Below are 21,550 nucleotides of genomic sequence, written 5' to 3' on the forward strand. Positions count from 1 at the left end.
AGCTATATGACGGCGATCTGTAAATAATTGAGTCTGGACCAGACAATCCAGTGATTGATATCATGAGCATCTATCCACGCAATTGGGATCGATGACATGCTTCAACCAAGTCAGCGAGCCTGACCACCTGATCCTGTTAGTCGTCTCTTACGACAAGCATAGTCGCCTATTACAGCAAGCACGGGTTGCTGAAGACCTAATCTAACCCAGATCTTCACTGGTTCCCCTTCCATAAGAAGAAAGCGCTGCTTTCGGTCAATGTGTTGCCCTGTGTTCACTTTTCCGAGACAAGTAAAACTCAGGCAGGACTCGTGGTATATCCCTGTGTACTGGTTGATTTTTACTTGTCAGCCATATAGACATTTGTCCAATTCCTTCCACAAGGTTCGTTTAAGACAGCGATGAGTAGTTGTCACACTGGATGCAACTATACACACATATACTAATCTCATTAAAATCAGATCTTGGACTCTTATGTGGTATATCGTTCTGGGTGAAGATTGAGGACACCCCCATATGAGGTCGCGTCAGGTGTACATTCTAATCAGCCAATTACCACACAGGCTTTCAAATTCTCAGTACAATGAACGAAACAGACAGACAAGCGTGTCTGATTTCTATATCTTGAAAAAGAAAATAATTGAGGACATCCGGCAGGCAAAAAATAAAATCATGCTATTGTATTATTCTGAATATGTTGTACGCCCGGTCGTTTCTGAAGGACATGGCATCTACATCCAAAAGGCAGTAAGATCAAAGGAAGATGTGTGGTCCATGTGGGTTTTCATTGGTACAAATCGATATTTCTGTACAAATCGATATTTCTGAATGAACGTGGTAAGGAAATGTTGTTGAAAAGAGCTGACATCTGATTGGCTCAAGAACCCATGCATCCATCATTTAAATTGGGAGGTCATAGTTCACTCAAGGTTCATCTGTCACGACCTTCAATGGAACTGTCCATAGATCTTGACACAGAGCAACATTAGAAATTGGCACTTGTCCTATAGTCCTTGCCAAACTGCCCATTAGTTGAGGAATCGTAAGGACTAGTAGAAATTTGCCATTTCTTAGGATTTTGCTGTGTTATCATTATGAGGACTACTAGACTAAAAATGTCAGTTTCTATTGCTGCAGAGAGGTGTTGCATTGTGTTCATAGCTTTCAGCCAAGGGAGCCGTGCCAATTTACACTTGTCAGAGGGGTACACAAAGTATCTGATCTAGACTACCGGTTGTTGGACTTTCATTTTGTGGAAGCCACAGTGGCTGAGTGGGTTAGATCGCTGACTTTGTTTGCTGGCGATTAGTTGCTTCACTGTGGTAGTTGCAGTGTGGGTTTGAATTCCAGATGGGACTAAACACCCCAAAAGTACTTTACTATGAAAGTATTATCCCAAATATAACATTTGTTACATTGGAGTAAGAGATTTGATATTTTATGAGATTAAATATACATATCCTTAGCTCTGTAGAAGTATCATTTAAAGACTTACTGGAAGGAAATTGTTGTACCGTTTATGGAACTTACTGGAAGGAAATGGTACTACCATTTATAGAACTTACTGGAAGTAAATGGTAGTACCATTTATGGAACTTACTGGAAGGAAATGGTAGTACCATTTATGGAACTTGCTGGAAGTAAATGGTTGTACCATTTATAGAACTTACTGGAAGTAAATGGTAGTACCATTTATGGAACTTGCTGAAAGTAAATGGTAGTACCATTTATGGAACTTACTGATAGGAAATGATTATACCATCTATAGGACTTACTGGAAGGAAATGGTAGTACCATTTATGGAACTTATTGGAAGGAAATGCAGGTACCATTTATGGAACCTTCTGGAAGGAAATGGTAATACCATCTATAGAACTTACTGGAAGGAAATGGTAGTACCATTTATGGAACTTACTGGAGGGAAATGGTAGTACCATTTATGGAACTTATTGGAAGGAAATGGTAGTACCATTTATGGGACTTATTGGAAGGAAATGGTAGTACCATTTATGGAATTTACTGGAAGGAAATGGTAATACCATTTATGGAACTTACTGGAAGGAAATGGTAGTACCATTTATGGAACTTATTGGAAGGAAATGGTAGTACCATTTATGGAACTTATTGGAAGGAAATGGTGGTACCATTTATGGCACTTATTGGAAGGAAATGGTAGTACCATTTATGGAACTTAGTGGAAGGAAATGGTAATACCATCTATGGAACTTATTGGAAGGAAATGGTAGTACCATTTATGGAACTTATTGGAAGGAAATGGTAATACCATTTATGGAACTTATTGGAAGGAAATGGTGGTACCATTTATGGAACTTATTGGAAGGAAATGGTGGTACCATTTATGGAACTTACTGGAGGGAAATGGTAGTACCATTTATGGAACTTATTGGAAGGAAATGGTAATACCATCTATAGAACTTACTGGAAGGAAATGGTGGTACCATTTATGGAACTTATTGGAAGGAAATGGTAATACCATTTATGGAACTTATTGGAAGGAAATGGTGGTACCATTTATGGAACTTATTGGAAGGAAATGGTGGTACCATTTATGGAACTTACTGGAGGGAAATGGTAGTACCATTTATGGAACTTATTGGAAGGAAATGGTAGTACCATTTATGGGACTTATTGCAAGGAAATGGTAGTACCATTTATGGAACTTACTGGAAGGAAATGGTAATACCATCTATAGAACTTACTGGAAGGAAATGGTAGTACCATTTATGGAACTTATTGGAAGGAAATGGTAGTACCATTTATGGAACTTACTGGAAGGAAATGGTAGTACCATCTATAGAACTTATTGGAAGGAAATGGTAGTACCATTTATGGAACTTACTGGAAGGAAATGGTAGTACCATTTATGGAACTTATTGGAAGGAAATGGTGGTACCATTTATGGAACTTATTGGAAGGAAATGGTAGTACCATTTATGGAACTTACTGGAAGGAAATGGTAGTAACATTTATGGAACTTATTGGAAGGAAATGGTAGTACCATTTATGGAACTTATTGGAAGGAAATGGTAGTACCATTTATGGAACTTATTTGAAGGAAATGGTAGTACCATTTATGGAACTTACTGGAAGGAAATGGTAGTACCATTTATGGAACTTATTGGAAGGAAATGGTAGTACCATTTATGGGACTTATTGGAAGGAAATGGTAGTACCATTTATGGCACTTATTGGAAGGAAATGGTAGTACCATTTATGGAACTTACTGGTAGGAAATGGTTATACTATTTTGTAATTTCCTTAATCAGCTTTTATGACTCATTGTTGCATGAAATAACCGTTTGAGTAGACAAAAGCTATCAAGCTCAGCTTTGGAGAGTTGGAACGCCAAACAGCTTGTATTGTAATGTGTACCTCAATACATTTACGCCAGGCCACATGTTCCTCTGCAACATCAGACATTTTCCAATAAATAAACTGAAAAACAATGCAATATCACTTACTACAGCAATAACTTCAGTAAAGGTTTTGTGTTTGTATTGTTTGTAAAGTTTTATTGGCAGATTTGGGTTGTTTCAGCACCTGCAGAGAATCAATCAGAGGAAACATAATGCTTATAATACTTGTTGCAATACATGTTTCAAATCTAAATTACAAGAAATCTATCAACACAGTGAAAAGTCAAAAATATTTCCAGTCAGTGATTCAAGGTTAACAAATGTTTTTCAGCCAAAGTGATTTCAACATGCAATCTTGTACAATGGGTGCAATATGTGCAGCCATTTCACGAGTACACTCGTTATGAAATTGCTGGAATATTGCTAATAGTGGCATCGAACCATTCACTGGACCAAACAAGGTTTTACTAGACTCTGGCTGAGACTAGTGGCTAATTTCATAGGCTACTGTTAACATGGTTAGTACGCTATATCTGTGTTCAGAATTAAGGGTGGCCCTCAGGCCCTTGACATTTTCTTCTGTAATGACTTTTATCATTAAAGTTATGACAGGAACCCCATATCTTGAACATTATTATAACCATGTTCACATAAAAGTCATGAAACCTACAGCGATGTTCTGTAATTCAGGTTCTATTCTGCTCCCTCATCCTTCTTAAGGGGGCACGGGTGGCCCAGTCGTCTAAGGCGCCGCGATTCGCTGTGCAGAGTTGCGTCCCTTGGGCACGCCAGAAACCTATGATTGTGGGTTCGAATCCTGGTTCGCCCCGATTATGTTTCTAGGTTTGTCAGCACCATACCCGTGCTCGTGGGTTTCACCGAAGTGGTAAACGTCTGAGACCTGCATCACTTCGGGCTTTCCTCCCACATTAAGCTGACACGCCGCGATATAACTGGAATACTGTTAAAAGTGGCGTTAAACCCAACTCACTCACTCACTCATCCTTCTTAATGTGTTACTTGTCACTGCTTTGTCTCCATAAGAATGTAAGAAAGAAAGTCTTCAACTCCCAAGGTTTTACTGGTCACTCTCATCATAGGTTAATAAGTATGCCTGTGATAATTGATATTTCTTGATTATGTATTCTTGACAAATACATCCATCATATATAGCTGTATTATATGATGCTTGTGGTTGATATAGCATTGCTGGACATAATTGGGTGTCTATCATTGTCTATTTTTAGCTTTGCTTTGTAAGACTTTCCTGATGTATGATGATGTGATTGTCAAGTTATGTGTTGTGTAGTTTGTAGGATACAATCAAAGATAGAAGTCACAAATGATTTTATTTCAGGCTCTGTTAACTTGAGACATGAGTGGTCTCATTTAGCAGTCATTAAGAAGATTATGTTCAGTGATAGTCCCCAATCATCTCACCAACTCCATATTTATTTGACTTTTTTCTTTAAATTAATGTTATTTGTGAAAGAGTACCATTGTTTTCTGTAGCACTGGTTTGTCTGTGTAGACCTAACTTGCGTGGCACTTATCTAAACCATACACAACAACTTCGTTGTTGGAGAACAAACATAGTTCAATTATCAGTGAAACTAATACAGGAAATATGAGGGTCCTGTAAAGTAATGAAATGGTGTTGTGCACTGTATTGTAAGACTTAATCATTAAAATAATTACAGGACCTTTATGTTTCTCGTCAAGAATTTGGTACAGTTTTTCCCTGCATCCATTCTAGACATTTGTGTGTACTGGATGCACATTTTTGCATCATGTAAAACCCTGTATACCCCTTCTATACTGCTGTGCTTTTTTAAAAAAAATATTTAAAATATTCATGAGAAAATACATAATTGTACAAAGTTTAGTTCTTAGTATGGGGCACGTTTATGTGTTACTCACAGATTGGTCTAGAAGAGAGTCGGGGGGTGGGGGCTTTTCACTTATTGGAAAAGATCGCAACTATGGTAGTTCAGTGGCATGATTAGTTGATTAAAAAAAATTCAACCAACTCTTATCACTACTGAAAGAACATGAATACAGTTTGATAATTCAAGTCAGGCTTTCCTTGCCATACAGCTTATGTTAAAAAGAAGAATGTGTAGTTTGCTCATAATAATTTAGTTGGGTGTCTACAAATACGACCATGACTCAAGAGGTTTGACTGATGATTCACATTATTTTCTTTGATCGAGAATAGTTTGTTTTCCTGTACTAAGTGTTCATGGGGAAACAGGAGCAAATGTGAGCAATTGTATGCCCTAGACTTGACAAGAAGGAAATAGGAAGACACTCATTCGACTCATGTGGTGTGGGTGGGAAGGAGAGAGAAAGAGGAAAACAAAAGGGTGGTGAAAAGAGTAGAAAATGGAAAGTTTATACCTTAAGTTAATCATCTTGATGGTTAAGATATGACATGATTATGATATTAACAAGAAAGAAGTAACATTGATTTCCTTTAGGGCTGCAACAAAGACACTATGAGGCGAATACGATTCGTACCACGAATATAAGATAATGAATACGAATATTAATTCACGAATACAATAATAAGTCAGCAGTTGATGTATTATTTGTTATAGTCAGTGAAACATTAACAAGATAAATTATTTGACATGGTTTGTTAATTTTCTATGTTATACATTTATATACTGCACTTGTCCAGGTACTTAGTCTTGGTATCAGCTCAAATGCTACAATATCCAGTGACCAAATTCCTGTCAAATTAAATATTATAAGAGTGTTGTCTTTAAAGATATCTATGCATATCATATGTTCTTATGGATGTTTTAGGTACAGGGTATGTAAATGCACATGATTGCATATTCATATATTCGAATCTCGTGGTCACGAATAACGAATTCAATTCATGAATGGATACGGTTCGATTCACCGAATACACAAGTGAATCGTAACGGCCCTAGTTCCCTTTGCTGTGAATGATAGCATAATAGGAAAGTAACATCACTTGTAATGAAGGCATCAGGGCTGTTGTTGAAATGTAAACATTAAGCGTGTATACGTATTTACATGAACCTGCAGACTAGCTTTCTTTGTTTGAGGTCAAGTTGACTTCACTCCTCCCATATTGGGCAGTGGTTGACCCACTTAGCATTCCTTGTCGTCTTTGATGAGATGTATATAGATAGCATGCAGTTACTTCTAAAGGAATTTTCAGTGTTCTCTTTTGAATGTGATTATGCAGATGAATCAAATGGCTGTGTAACCAAGGCAATATTCACCATTACACCATCAAGCAAAGATGTGTTTGTACATCGTCATATTATTTAGACATTTCAAAATGCTCTTGCTGCTTGAGAACATTGACTATACCTAGTCTGTGCCCAAACCATTTGAGTCTTCTAGCCTCAAACCAGCTGGGATGCCAATTTGTAACAGGTATGCTAGCTTGATTCAGTTTGTCTAATGTTAAACACCGCCATGAAATTGCTGGAATATGGCTATAGAATTTCAGGCTTTTTAGGGGCCATGTTGAATTTCAAAAAATAAAATAATGCTATATTTCACAGATTCTGACAAGATAATAGCATGTAACTGTGCTTCCAATTGCTGGGGGCTTACCATTGAAAATATGCATGACCCTCCAATTCTGACCTAGATGGACGCCCAAGCTCTTCAATCTATACAACATCGTGGTGTTTATGTCTGTAGAACATATATGTGAAACCAGGCACACTGCTTGGACAGGTAATGAGTAACTGGGTCCTGAAGTATTTGAATCAATCTCAAGTCCTGTCCTTGCTGTACGAAACACTCAATATCAGGATGCAGCAACTTGTAAACATGATTCATGTCGAGTCTAAAATGTCAGAGTCCTCCTATTTCTATGCACGGTTCCAACAAGTTGACATGACAAGTCTTCAAATGTTATGGTTGTACTTATGATGGCAATACTTTTTTCTGTAAATTGTTCATTTATTAGGTGTTATATTGTGAAAGGCTATAAAGCTAAGTTATTTGTTGGGGTTTCGATCAACTGATGATATTGTTATTTCTGAGTAATGCCAAATTATAGTTCATTGTGGGATGTAGTTGTTGGCACAGTGGAGTAGAATACTTTCAGGGGGAATTTACTGGTTTTCTGTTACAAAAACAAAAATCTGCTTGTGTTCAAATAAAATATTCAAAAGAAGCTTTTTGGAGTACCTTGTGAACAAATGAGAGTAAACTGATTGAAAGGCCCATTAGCCTAAGCTGGTTTTAGGAAACAAGGTTTCCCTCATCGTCTCATCAGTGGGGAAGAACTCTTATGGATTTTACAAGACACAAACATCCCATTTAGCGATTGCATTGCCTGGATAACAACAAGTCTGCGTGTCAAATGCTGATAATAATAGTAATATCATTATTCATTAATGCTCTTGCCTCAGAAATACTAGATTATCTTTCAGCAAACATTATAATGTTGCCACAGAAAAATAAGGAAAAATGTACTGATACTGATAGGAGTGAGGTGTGTCAATGTAAGTTTGTCTGCCACCAAGGTAAATGCAACACTTCTGCATATGATTAAGGGTGGATAGATATTTGTCATGATGATTTATGATAAGCTTCATAAATGCATATCTTTTGTTATCTCTTCACGGTCTAACTTCTGTGAATGACGTATGCAGGTCAGTCTGACATCTGTTTAATGAGAAGTCTGTGCAACTCCCAACGATGTATATTTACCACTCAGAAATGCAGAATTTATGAGAAAACAGTTACTTCTATTCTGAAGCAAGAGTGTGCCAGTGGCCTCCACCACTGAAAGCATGTGGTGGACCACTTTGCAGGAGTTTCATTGCAGGATGAGGCAGTGCAGCTCTCTCTAATCCTGCCTAACCTCCACTCTCTGCAGGAGAAACAACCTGCGTTTATCATTAGAGATGAAGTGAGGTCACTGCCTACCCCAATCAGCCTCTAAACCTCCCCTTCCTCCCTCCCTCCTACAACTGTTTCTTAGCCAACATTTCAGTGTGTATATATATCTTCAATAGCTAAAACAAGCACGCTACAAGATTATCCTGTACACACATTCTTTAAGAATTCACCATTCTTGCCGATCTGTGACTTTCATCTGCCCGATTATCCTTCTGCTTCCTAGCCAAGTGTTATGATAGGTGCATTCAGCGAATGTATATTCTATAGTACACTGTTGTCAGGAGTTCTCCATTACCTGAGTATTAGGTACAGTGAACACAGCCATATTACATGCTAGCTGAAGGCCGACGAGTGGAACAAGCAGTGCCGGCAGCCAGTATCTATCCTTGGTAAGCCAGGCAATCCCTTCTCCCACTATGCTGGAAGATAGCTGAAAACGGCAGGTGGTGTAAAAATAAATTTGACACTGGTGTGCCCAGATACATCTGTACACTTTTCATTACATACATTTGTAGGTGTGTGAATTTAGCGTTGTTCCGAGCTAGCCACAGTTAGGGCTGCAGCAATTAAAAGTGGAGGTTTGATGCTTAAAGGACAAGTATTTACAGTACAAAGCATGCAGTTGTGAATCTGATAGGAGTTAGAAAGTTGATGGGTAGCCAACAAGTTGCTCTAGCACGCTGATTCCGTTCAACGATTATTTCTTTTCTACAGAAACCTGGTTGAAATATGCCATTGCTTGAAATAAAGTTAACAATTTGCATAGCCCTCAAAGAAGGGGTATTTCTGAAAGAGCACTGGCAGAGATTCGGTGTACTTGTACTATACAAGTACAGATGATGTGCGGTGTTGAGCATCTTTTTTTCTACAAACAATGAATGATGATGAGCAATAAACAAACAGAATGTTGTGTTCAAATATTACATTAAAAGCTGTTACATTAAGTATTCTGATAGCAGCACCATCTGTGTACGGTTTGTATGGATTGTAGGGCAGAGAGCACCAACACTTCGTCATAGGTATTGCTATTCATTCCATTACTTTCTTTGCTATTGCAGTGAAACAAAACTTAGTTTGGTTAGTTTATTTGTGTACAAATAGTTAATAACACAGTCTGCGGCTTTAGTGAATAGTCCGAACCCTAGTCTAGTACAAATCTGTCTTGTAAGCTGAGCTGATAATAGTCCATAGAATAACACTAAAATCGACTGAAAATGAAGTTAAGAGGCAGACTCAACAGGTTTTGGTACAGACTGTAAAACCTAGCAAGTTATTTGATAAGTTCGACGGCAAATATGCAATGTAGTGTTTCAATTTTTTAAATTCATCACTACATTGCTTAATGAGTTGGGCCATTGACCTGAGAAAAACAACATACAACCCTATTTCTAAACATTTACTGTTATTCTCAAAGGTTAGACCGTGTCAGAAGTATTTTCCTACAGGTTATAAATCTAAGGAGCCAAGGACCCCCTAAATCTGCCATCTTTTATGTTGGACATATATGGCAAGGATACCTTGACTTTCATTAATTTTCAAACACAACTGATTTTTTTAGTCAAAAGTATTCAAATAAATGTCATGATAATGTCTAATATGCCTTGTGTTTAACATATCAAGAGTTTCAAAACCTGTATAATTTACAGTAGGTGTACTGTGTTGTGAGCTTGCTTTTGTCAGGCATGGCAAAGTCATACTTGACCTCATTTTTTACTTTTGTAGCCAAACATAAGCTTCAGCATGTTCAGCAATATCCAAAGGACATAAATTAATGGGTTTTTGTGTGTTTATGTTGATGATGGCTGCTTTAACAATGACCCTTTACATTATTTATGACTGTTTTAGACACAGGAACTGTGCAGTCCTCCGACTGCCTCATTGTGCCCCTTCCATCATTTGCTGCCTACAATGCCAAGCACCTCATCTGCTAATTTTAGACAAATAGATTTTGAACATTGGGTATAGCACCTTCTGATTCCTTTGCTGTGGGAAAGAGCTGTACAAACAACTTACCAGCTCTCCGATACTCTCAGCCCTTGCTGCTGAGGGCTAAATATTAGTAAGATAGCTGTCCTATTGTAGTTATCATAGCTTTAACCTTTTGGATCGATACGTCCTCCTGAGAACATCAATGGCTGACATTGCAGCCATTTAATTATACTTGCTTCATTTGAGCCAGGAGTGGAGACAGACGGATTTGTCTGTCTTGACACAGCATACTTTGTTATATCCATGTGCGTCATAATTACCTAGTTATTCTGGGCCATTGCTACACCTACATCTTCTTTTGTAGTGTATATGGGGATGTCTGTGCTTGACCAGTGCCTGATCTATTCCTATTTTGGTGTTATAAGATGGCAATGTCATCATCTTACCAATAGTGAAACATTTCTAACAGGGTCAGGGCTAGAAGTGTTTTTGTTTATTTTGCAAAGGAGCAATTATTTTGAGGGGCATGTTTCTTCAAGCAAGCATTTTCATTTTTTTAAAAACAAACATGTAAAACATGTTTAATGAAATTATGAGTGACAATTATCTGTTTCCCTAATGTTCCATATTATGTTTAAATATCCTTTGGTTATCTCATTTAATATGGTTGGTTTCTCATAGAAAGTTAGTATGAATGTCAGTGAGTGAGTGAGTGAGTGAGTATGGTTTTACGCTGCTTTTATCAATATTCCAGCAATATCACGGCGGGGGACACCAGAAATGGGCTTCACACATTATACCCATGTTAGGAATCGAACCCGGGTCTTTGGCGTGACGAGCGAACGCTTTAACCACTAGGCTACCCGACCGCCCCATTGTCAGTAAATATTCATGCCAATATGGCACCATCAACTGTCAGAATTTGAAGAACATGTTTTTACAAGTAGTAGAACAGACTTGAATAGCTGTTTTGTTGGGGTTTTTTTTGCAATTTGTTATCACCTATATTGATGTCTGAAGATGCCATTGTCCAGTATTTTGATTAAACATGTATTTCAGTTTTGATCCAAAAATGTTTATGCCATCTGGATGAAAGTTATCTTCAAGTCACATTGTTACTTGTAAGAAAATTGTACATGGTCATTTTTTTTTTTAAAATGGCTAATTTAAAACATTTGATACTAAATGATATCATTCTCGCTATGGCTTTAATATTATGTTCAGAAGTACATGTAAATAGCTTGGCATGTTTATGGCCATTTTTACTCCGTAATTAGTGTGTAGACATCAGGGGTTTTATATCCAACATATCCAAAGCTGAATAAATGAGCAAATTGTGATAGCATGAAAGGACTGAGACACACACATGTAATGATGGAGTCAGCTCCCCCATGTTAGGCATGGTGGGGAGTCCATGGGATAGTTATTATCGGCATGATAATCAGTATTTGTCCTCAAGCTCTGCTGTCAGCCAGAGTGGCTGATGATGTATTCACCACAGGGCATACCTGACATATAGAAGTGGTATAGTCGAGGAACAGGCCATGCATGTCAGGCCTGGATACAAACATGGTTAAGGATGAACATACTACATCTCTAACCAGACACTTTGCAGGATATGTATGATGTTAGCAGTCAGCAACTTTAGTTTGAAGCTTAATTTGAGTAGATTTAGCTAAAATTAACTGACAAATTATCCTGAAGGATGCATTTGATTATTTTTTGTTGTTTACCTTCTCATTCAACAATATTTTCCCTCAATAAAATTGCAGCCTGTAAATAATAGAGTCTGGACCAGACAGTCCATTGATTGATATTATGAGCTGCTGTCAGGGTGCGATGATAGACATTCAACCAAGTCACTGAGTCTGACCACCTGATCCCTTATGTCGCCCATTACAGCCAACATGTTGGGGACCTATTCTAACTCGGAACTCCCATGTTCGACCCAGTACACACAATTTTTGCACATTTGGGTCAAACTGTTATTCACAATGAAATATACAAGAATTTGGCATTTGATGTATTGAAGCTGTAGTGCTATTATCAATACTCCAAATAGGCATTGTTATTCTATAAAATGTAGGAAAAAGATGGCGGAAGCACTTCCTAAAATGTATTAGGGTTGAAAAGATACAGCAAGGTCACGATACATAGGTCATGATATGAAAAGTATCACGATATGCATATTCACGTCAAATCGCGTGGTAACTTCTTCATATAGATATTTCAGAGCAGGTTTATGAGTCTTCATCCATCTAACTGTTTGAATGGGATTTTAGAAGTTGGGGAGAAATAAGAGAACATACAACTTTACGGATAACAACTTCTGGTTTATTGCATTTAGCAATGTTTTGCATTTTGATAACAGTGTTGTATGATTTCTTATCACCATGCATCATTGTAGTCTAGCTTCCTCAGTAAAGAATACAACCCTAATAATTTATTTTAACAAGTGTATCATATACTGTATCGTGGCATGATAACTTGCGGTGAACTGGTGTATCGTTACACCTTGAGTATGTATAAGTTATTGCATATTGCTGCCACCTAATAAGTTAAGTAGCCTAGTGGATAGTGCTTCCACTTGTTCTGCTGGAGGCCTGGGTTTGATACCCTACATGGGTATGTGAGTATGTTTCCAACAGTGGTGCAATATTGGTCAGCTCAGTGTAGTGTAGGAAGATCAGAGCCCAAAAGCCCAGGCTGTGTGTGACTGCCATGCCCCCAGCAGTACACTGAGGCCTCAAGTTCAACATCATGGCATAGAATAAATCATGGACTTTGCAGAGCACACACCTGTGTGTCAGCTGCATCTTTGAGAAGGGTGGTAATAACATGTCATTGTTATACCTGACTAACACCAAGGACAGACATACAGAGTTCATGTTCTTGTCGATCAAGCTGTCAGAGAAGCCGTGATGAGGACACTTGTGTTATGGCTTCTGGTTTCTACAAGAACAGTTTTTTAGACATTAACACTATTTAGATGGTCCTGCTGGTCCATTATGCTGATGTCCTTAAACTGACATTTATGATTCATGAGGTATCCCCTGCATATGAGGGACATGATATTAATAATTTCTTCTTTACAACCTCAGGGAATGTTTTGGACAAACTCATTACTTAAGCCTTAAAAAGTTGTTTACCTAAACCTCAAGGTGTTATCTGGGGAAATAATGCATTGCAAGGTATACTACTGTCATATTCCAAGCTGTTAGACCAGACTGACTGTAGGGTTTACTCTGCTCTATCAGTATTGATTTTTATGAATAGATTTTTTATTTTTTTTTCTTCATATCAGATATTTGCCAAATGTCACTGTATGAATTGTAACCTGCATATGTACTGAAGTCATGGCATTCTCACTCCATATTATTGAAGCATGGCAGCTATTCAAATTGGCAAATTTCGCATTAGATATATTCTATACATTATGAAACCCTTTTAGTCTCACATATAGATTTCTTAACAAGTCCATGTTTTTTGTTAGATACAGACTTTATGACGAGTTTATTTCAAAGCATTTCTAACAAGCAAGGGGGAGTTAAATTCATTTTGAAACTCTCTAGTATCTTGTAGCTTCGGACTGAAATGATTGTTGTAATTTATTTGTTACTCACTTCAGCTTTGCACATAATCAAAATTAGACGTTGCTGGTGTGAAGGTTTCTGTATGAGGAGCTGATGATTTAACTATAGACTGTTCTCTCTCTGTGCAGCCTGGCAACAAAGTACATAGCTTTCTCCAAAATCACTTATAAGAAACGATAAGATTCTGATTCTAAAAACATGTTCATTATAGCATCATATACACAAAACATCAAGTTGGAAACATCTTGATCTCAAATCAGTGGCATCCATCTTGATTCAGTGTAGATTAGTGGAGCCTGAGAGACGATCAACTCATCGAGTCATGTCATATTGGTTATGTGATTTCAAGTCAGTAGATCTGCTCTGAAATTGATAACCTCCTGATCAGCTGATTCCAAAATAATCAGTCCATGCGGGATGTTATTGAACACTATTTAATACAGGTGTATTGTTATAAACAGGTGATCTCTTCACAGGTCAGTAATAAATGAACATACACAGATGAAATAAAGACTGAATTTCAATTATCAGTGTGAAGTGAAGCAGCCCTACCCAGTGTCAACAGTTACATGTATAGTATAAATCAACCAAGTTGAGATGAAACTTGATAAGTCTGAAAGGTGGCTTACTCATAGTGAGAGGGGGCTTGGGTGGCCCAGTCGTCTAAGGCGCCGCGATTCGCTGTGCAGAATGGCGTCCCTTGGGCACGCCGGATACCCATGATTGTGGGTTCAAATCTTGGTTCGCCCCGATTATGTTTCCAGGTTTGTTAGTACCATGCCCATGCTTGTGGGTTTCACTGAAGTGGTAAACGTCTAAGACCTGTATCACTTCGGGCTTTCCTCCCACATTAAGCTGACACGCCGCAATATAACTGGAATACTGTTCAAAGTGGCATTAAACCCAACTCACTCACTCACTCACTCGTAGTGAGAATTGGTGATAATGAAGACAAAAGGTAACAGTCTTATGCCTTATGCATGAAAGGAGCAATAAGTCAGCCTCTGTTTATCCATTGTAATGTGAACATATTTTCAAGTAATTTTTTATGATTTTCTGTAAATTGTTTGGATTCTGTTGTCAATTTTCTTTTCATATAGGAAACCTGTAATATATGTATAAATATCAGTCTGTGACTTAATCTGATGATAATAATAATAAAACCATCAAGCTGTACAGAAAATAGCGCATATTGCCCATTTTTTTTGCACGGACTGTATTTTTTCAATTGTACAGAGAGTTTCATAGAGAGATATGGAACATTACATGATTTCCCCTCACCATTGACAGTATATTGTTAAGTGTTTTATATTCCACCAGGATCCTACTGTTGATGATACAAGTTATGAAAAATATTAGCAGTTTCCAAATGTGTACCTTTATCAGGTTATTATATTAGGGTATTACCAGGCTGCTACTTTAGCCACTAGTCTGAAGCCTCCATCTCATAAAGTTTATTTTTGACTAGTAAGCTTAGTTCCTCACAAGCCATATGTTGAGATTTAAATCTACTGAGAAATTAGGCCAAAAGCATAAATGTCTGTGAGAAATGATAGAGAGATGTAATTATTTTGGAGAGGTTGAAAGAGTAAAAAATGATTTCCTTTTCAACACAATTGAAATATGGTATGTGGATAATTACAGTGCACTTTATTGTCGATCAGCCCAATCCAGATGATTAGTAAGTGACTAGGCGACCAGGGTAAGCTTAATTGTTTTTGGTAATTACCATATTAAACAGCCTGAATGGAGTGGACTGGTGTTTATTCCTGACAGAAGAATTTCCCAGTCACTTACAGATGTCTATAGCAACCCCACCCATTGGGCTTCCTTCCTCAGGGTAGGAGTGAGGTCACAGAGGGAGGGGGAGGATGGACAGGTGGGGAAGTTATGGACAGAGGGAATGAGGACCAGTGATTACTTACGTCATGGTCGACATATTGGCATCACTCCAGGTAGCATGCTAGCTTTCAGTCTGCCACAACACATTGATTTTCCCTCAGTTCTTACACTCGTGAACAGACAAGAAATTGCTGGCTTTAATGTAGGTCTAAGATGAGGAGCTGCCCCTTCTCAGGGCATTGACTATTGATAATGTGCATCAAGGCCATTGCCGATATCAACACATGGCGACTGCCAGAAGACAATGAATATATCCAGGGTTTGGATTTAACACTAGCCTGCTAGTCCGGGGCAAGTTCAAGTTTCTGTGGGCGAGTACAAATTTCCCAGTTTCCCAGTTTTCCAGTTTCCCAGCTTCCCAGTTTCCCCTTGGTTTTAACATAACAAGGGCATTATATCTTTCCCAGGGCTAGTAAAGCTTTTGAGTTTAGTTATAACCCTTCTAAGTGTGTTATCACCGGTACTTCAAATAATGCTGATGACTTGAGTCTATATATGATGGTGATAGTACACAGTTGCCAATATTGTAAAATAAACACATTCTTCAACATGTTCAAAATAATTGAAAGAACATTGTGATTAAGTTTTCTTTTGGAATATGTCAAGAATAGATGGATACATTGTTTCCAGTTGTCAGTATGTTTTAGGGTAATATCCATAGTCAGCATATGTTCAGAGCTCTACAGTTTTACAAAATTACAAAATGTTTATGCTCATAAAAGTTTTCCTTGTTCTAAGCTTAGACTCTATAGTATAAACTATTTATGTATATATTATCAGGAATATGGTTTCGCATCATTATAAGGAAATAAATCTTTCTTCTTTTTTTTTGAGGGGGTGGGGGTGGAGGGTGGGTCAACAAGATTGCTGATTTATGGGCTTTAGAAATGAATATTAATATAATAATAACAATGAACTGACACAGACAATGAACAGACACTGATATACTTCACTAGTGTGTAAAAATTATATTGCTAAGATAGTATTAATAGCTGCCTCATCTAAGGTGATAAGTGTGTACAGTTTTTACAGCAGTTTTATCTATATGGCTAGTTTTATGCTCATACTATTGAAGTCATATTTGAGAATTTAACCTGTTTTCAGTTTACTTTTGTAAACAGTTTACATACCATGCATATAGGTCACTTTGCAAAGTTGCAGTAACAGATATGTTAATGTCATGTCTGTTTATGTTCATTATTTTGTAACAAGGAAATAGAAAATAGAACCAGTGATACATCATGCTTTAAATAAACATGAAGCATGATTTGTGTAGGCATATATAATCATCATATTTGCTTTATCATGATTATTACAGGACCAAAAGGACATCAAATTTTAACCTATATCCTCCCCTTATGACATAAAACAAATTTCCTTGTGCCAATCTTGTATCTTTAAACTCACGTTTTTGCAAGATTAAGTTATTATCAGATTTGTGTTCAAAAGAGATTTCTGAATTAAGCATATGTTGATTTGCTTTAAGTTATTTGATTCTATCCAAATGATATTGCTCTACATGCCTTGAACAACCTTGATGTTGCAAGATGGTTCTTTAACATGACGTATCTGTATTGAAACTGTCCAATGTTTGGGTTTAAGCATGATGTTTTCATGAATACTTTTCTGCTTGTATATGCAGCACTTAAGGTATGAGGTGTGTTAGGTTAGTTTGATTCCTCTCATTGACCAGTCAGAAGTGAATACTCTCCAGTCATGGAAAATGTATGTTTTGAGCTGTCTCGTTTCAGTTCTTCTGTAATATTTGTTTTGGTTTTTTTCTTTGCAGATTGCATGTAATATTTTTCGCACTCTTCCACCTAATGACAATCCTGACTTTGACCCGGAAGAAGACGACCCAACACTGGAGGCATCATGGCCTCATTTACAGGCAAGAAAACATATCCATCCTCTCATTAAGCCACTTTACCACACAAACTACCCCACCCTCTCACCAGGCCACCATCTGCCTCAACCATCAGCTCACACACAAGCCCAAACTATTACCAAATCACAGACCACCGTCTGCCTCACCCATCACCTCACACACTACCCCCACCCTGTCATCAAGTCACCAGGCCACCATCTGCCTCAACCATCAGCCTCAACCATCAGCTCACACATAAGCCCAAACTATTGCCATGTCACAGACCTACGTCTGCCTCACCCATCACCTCACACACTACCCCACCTTGTCACCAAGTCACCAGGCCACCATCTGACTCACCCTTCGCCTCACACACAAGCCCAACCTGTCATCAAATCACCAGGCCACCATCTGACTCACCCATCTCCTCACACACTACCCCACCCTCTCACTAAGTCATCAATCACCAGGCCACCATCTGCCTCACCCTTCACCTCACACACAAGCCCACCCTGTCACCATGTCACCATCTGACTCACCCTTCACCTCACACACAAGCCCAACCTGTCACCAAGTCACCAGGCCACCATCTGCCTCACCCATCTCCTCACACACTGCTCCACCCTCTCACTAAGTCATCAAATCACCAGGCCACCATCTGCCTCACCGATCTCCTCACACACAAGCCCACCCTGTCACCAGGCCACCATTTGACTCACCCTTCACCTCACACACAAGCCCAACCTGTCATCAAATCACCAGGCCACCATCTGCCTCACCGATCTCCTCACACACAAGCCCACCCTGTCACCAAGTCACCAGGCCACCATCGGCCTCGTCTATCACCTCACACACTACCCCACCAAGTCACCAGGCCACCATCGGCCTCACCCATCTCCTCACACACTACCCTACCCTGTCACCAGGCCACCATCTGCCTCACCATCATCTCACCCATCACCTCTTCTTTCTTCTCTTTCACTCTCTCTCTCACCGCACCCCCCATCCCACCCACCCCATACATCAGGCCACCACTTGCAAGTTCATTTTCCATGCCCAGCTTCCATATTCTGCCATAATCTGTTTTTATGACCTTAAACTTTCATGCTGAATTTAATGTTAAACATGTTAAAGGACAACAGATGGATATTTCTTTTCAATTTGGACACTGATCGAGGTATGCAAGTAACTCATTCCTAAGATAAGTTTTCTTTACAGTTAAAGCCCAGTGTTTGTTAACTTAATGTATTTGATGAGGAATGGCCTTCAGCAGTATGTATAGTTGTTGTAACATCCTTCATGAAATGTGTATTTAGCATTGAGTTGCATGTTCCAGCAATATGCATCTGACTGTGTGATGCTGGATTTCCCGTCATGACATGGTGTCTTTATCTATACCTGGGGTTGCCATCACCGACAGTGTCAGCTGGGTTATGCAGAAGGGGAGGAATGTTAGTCTATGCTTAATGGGGATGTAAGGGAAAACATCATGTCTGCTCTGTTTCAACATGCTTTCTTTTCTTTTTCAGATTGTTTATGAATTTTTTCTCCGCTTTCTTGAATCTCCAGACTTCCAGCCAAGTTTGGCCAAGAAATATATAGACCAAAAGTTTGTTCTTCAGGTAAGTAAACTGTGCTTTAAACACAATGTATATTTTAGAATTTTGTATGTTAGTCTATAATTGTAATGCAAGTCATGATGTACTCACATACTTGATGATAGCTCCAGACTGTTTTGATCATGATTTGATGTTTTCTTTGTTATTTGTTCAGGCAACATGACAGAGGTCTGTAAATAATTGAGTCTGGTCAAGACAATCAAGTGATTTGATATCATGAGCATTAATATAGGCAATTAGGATACAATGACTTGCCTCAACCAAGTCAGGGAGTCTGACCACCTAATCCCGTTGTCGCCTCTCATGACAAGCATAGTCACTCATGACATGATGTAGACCACAGGGTAGTTGGGGTGGCTCAATGATTAGAGCGTTTGCTCGTCATGCTGAAGACCTAGGTTCGATTCCCCCCATGGGTACAATGTGTGAAGCCCCTTTTCCAATGTCCCCTGCTGGGATATTGTTGGAATATTGCTAAAAGCGGCTGAAACCATACTCACTCACTCACTCATGTTGAAGACTGGGTTAGATTACCCACATGGGTAATCTGGTGTCTACAAATGGCATAAAACCCAACACACTCACTGGTGTAGGTTAAAGGTGATCTTTTATTTTTGGTGACCTTTTATTAACATTCGTTTTAAATCAACTTTTTGAAAGAACAATAGGACTAGGACTGGCACATTTTGCTGTAGAATGTGGTTATCAGTCGACTGTTAATGTCAGACACTGTGTGTACTTTCTATGTAGGTTAGAGAGATAATAGCCTGGGAACTGCTGCATGCTGCAAGAAAACAATGAGTAAACATTATCTAGGTCTAGAATACCAATACAAGATTATGGATTTCCAAGGTTGGAAATTAACATGAGACAATTGGTAATTTTAAAAAAACCTTCAGAGATCCAAAGTATTATCTCCTTTCTCAATATAAAACTTTCATGTTCAGATTGTTTCGTACATTCATACCCATTATTTTATATATATTTATAATTTTTTAATGTGAAATTTACAGGACATTCAGCTTTTAGATTTGACAAGGGGCTGGTTACTTGACTGCGAAACTGACTTTCATTAGCATATGAACATCGCATTTTGATGTTCCTTCATTTTTCATGTGACTTTTCTTGAAATGACGTAAACACTGGCGGGCTACTTCCACATTCCTGGGGATTTGCAGTAGGGCTGGGACGATACACCAACTGTGCGATCCGATAGGTATCACAATAGCTTGCTACAACCGATAAATATTGTGATACTAGCATGTGCCAAATACCTGGCACACTGATGATTTACGGTTGGCAGTGAAAAGTATTGCACAGTGGATGAAAATACTTTCACGACTTATGTCGTGTAAGAGTTATTTAAGCATTCACTGACGATAAGAATCGATATGTTTTACTTAGTGTGTGACTGTGATCGATACTTGTATCAAGAAATAAAAATCACGATCCAGCAATGCATCAATGTATCGTCCCAACCACTAATTTGTAGTGGGGAAACCCCCAGGAATACCCTGTAACTGACAAATACAGTAGCATTGTTTCTGATCATTTAGACCCTTAACCTTGGACTCAGCTTTTTAAGCATGCACTGGGACATTTGACTCCATGCCCTTTTAAGAATATCCTCCCTATGACCCATCTTAGTGAACAAAACGAAGAAATGCACATCAAAACTGAGTGACAGTCTACAGTCATATATATAATTTTACCTCATATCTATTTCAATGATGGGCCAATTGATCAATGATGACAAACACTTGTAAACGCCATAGGTTTCTTAAGAAATTTAGGAACCTTCCGTCACGTTTATCATGTCAGCCATTTTGACGTCCTGTACTTGATGAAATGTATTATGATGTGCTGTCGCTGTGACTGACTTACTTAGGTAGTTCTGAACAGATCTTTCTCATCTAATGATGATCATATTTGAATGTATTGTTATAACCAAACTACAAATTATGTTACTGTATAGCAATTTGATTACACATACACTCATGTCACTTCTCGTTTTGAGGAACTATTTTATTTTGCGATACCAAAGTGAACATGAATTCACACATACAAAATGAAAATGGGTATACATCCTTCGAGTTATGAGACAGTGGAATAAAAAATTATAAGCATTGACATACACTATGTGTGAGTTCACTGCAGTTCGAAACTTCATAGAGTGAGGGGGCGGTCGCCTAGTGGTTAAAGGGTTCGCTCGCCTAGTGGTTAAAGGGTTCGCTCGTCACGAGTTCGATTCCTGACATGGGTACAATGTGTGAAGCCCATTTCTGGCATAAAACCATACCTACTCACTCACTCACTCACTCAGTCATAGAGAGAGAGCCAAACATTGAATGAATGTCGTCG

General features: G+C 38.4%; 1 protein-coding gene across 1 annotated transcript in view; it reads left to right on the forward strand.

The window, feature by feature from the left end:
* LOC139444211 (serine/threonine-protein phosphatase 2A 56 kDa regulatory subunit epsilon isoform-like) overlaps window positions 1-21,550 on the forward strand; it is a 53,518-nt gene that overhangs the window by 7,623 nt on the left and 24,345 nt on the right. The window contains exons 3-4 of the mRNA XM_071225122.1: window positions 17,493-17,594; window positions 19,100-19,192. Coding sequence (XP_071081223.1) covers window positions 17,493-17,594; window positions 19,100-19,192 — 195 coding nt within the window. The remainder of the gene's footprint in view (window positions 1-17,492; window positions 17,595-19,099; window positions 19,193-21,550) is intronic.

This window comes from Haliotis cracherodii, unplaced genomic scaffold (genome assembly GCF_022045235.1).
Source record: "Haliotis cracherodii isolate W230 unplaced genomic scaffold, xgHalCrac1.p SCAF_5, whole genome shotgun sequence".
NCBI classification, from domain to species: Eukaryota; Metazoa; Mollusca; class Gastropoda; order Lepetellida; family Haliotidae; genus Haliotis; species Haliotis cracherodii.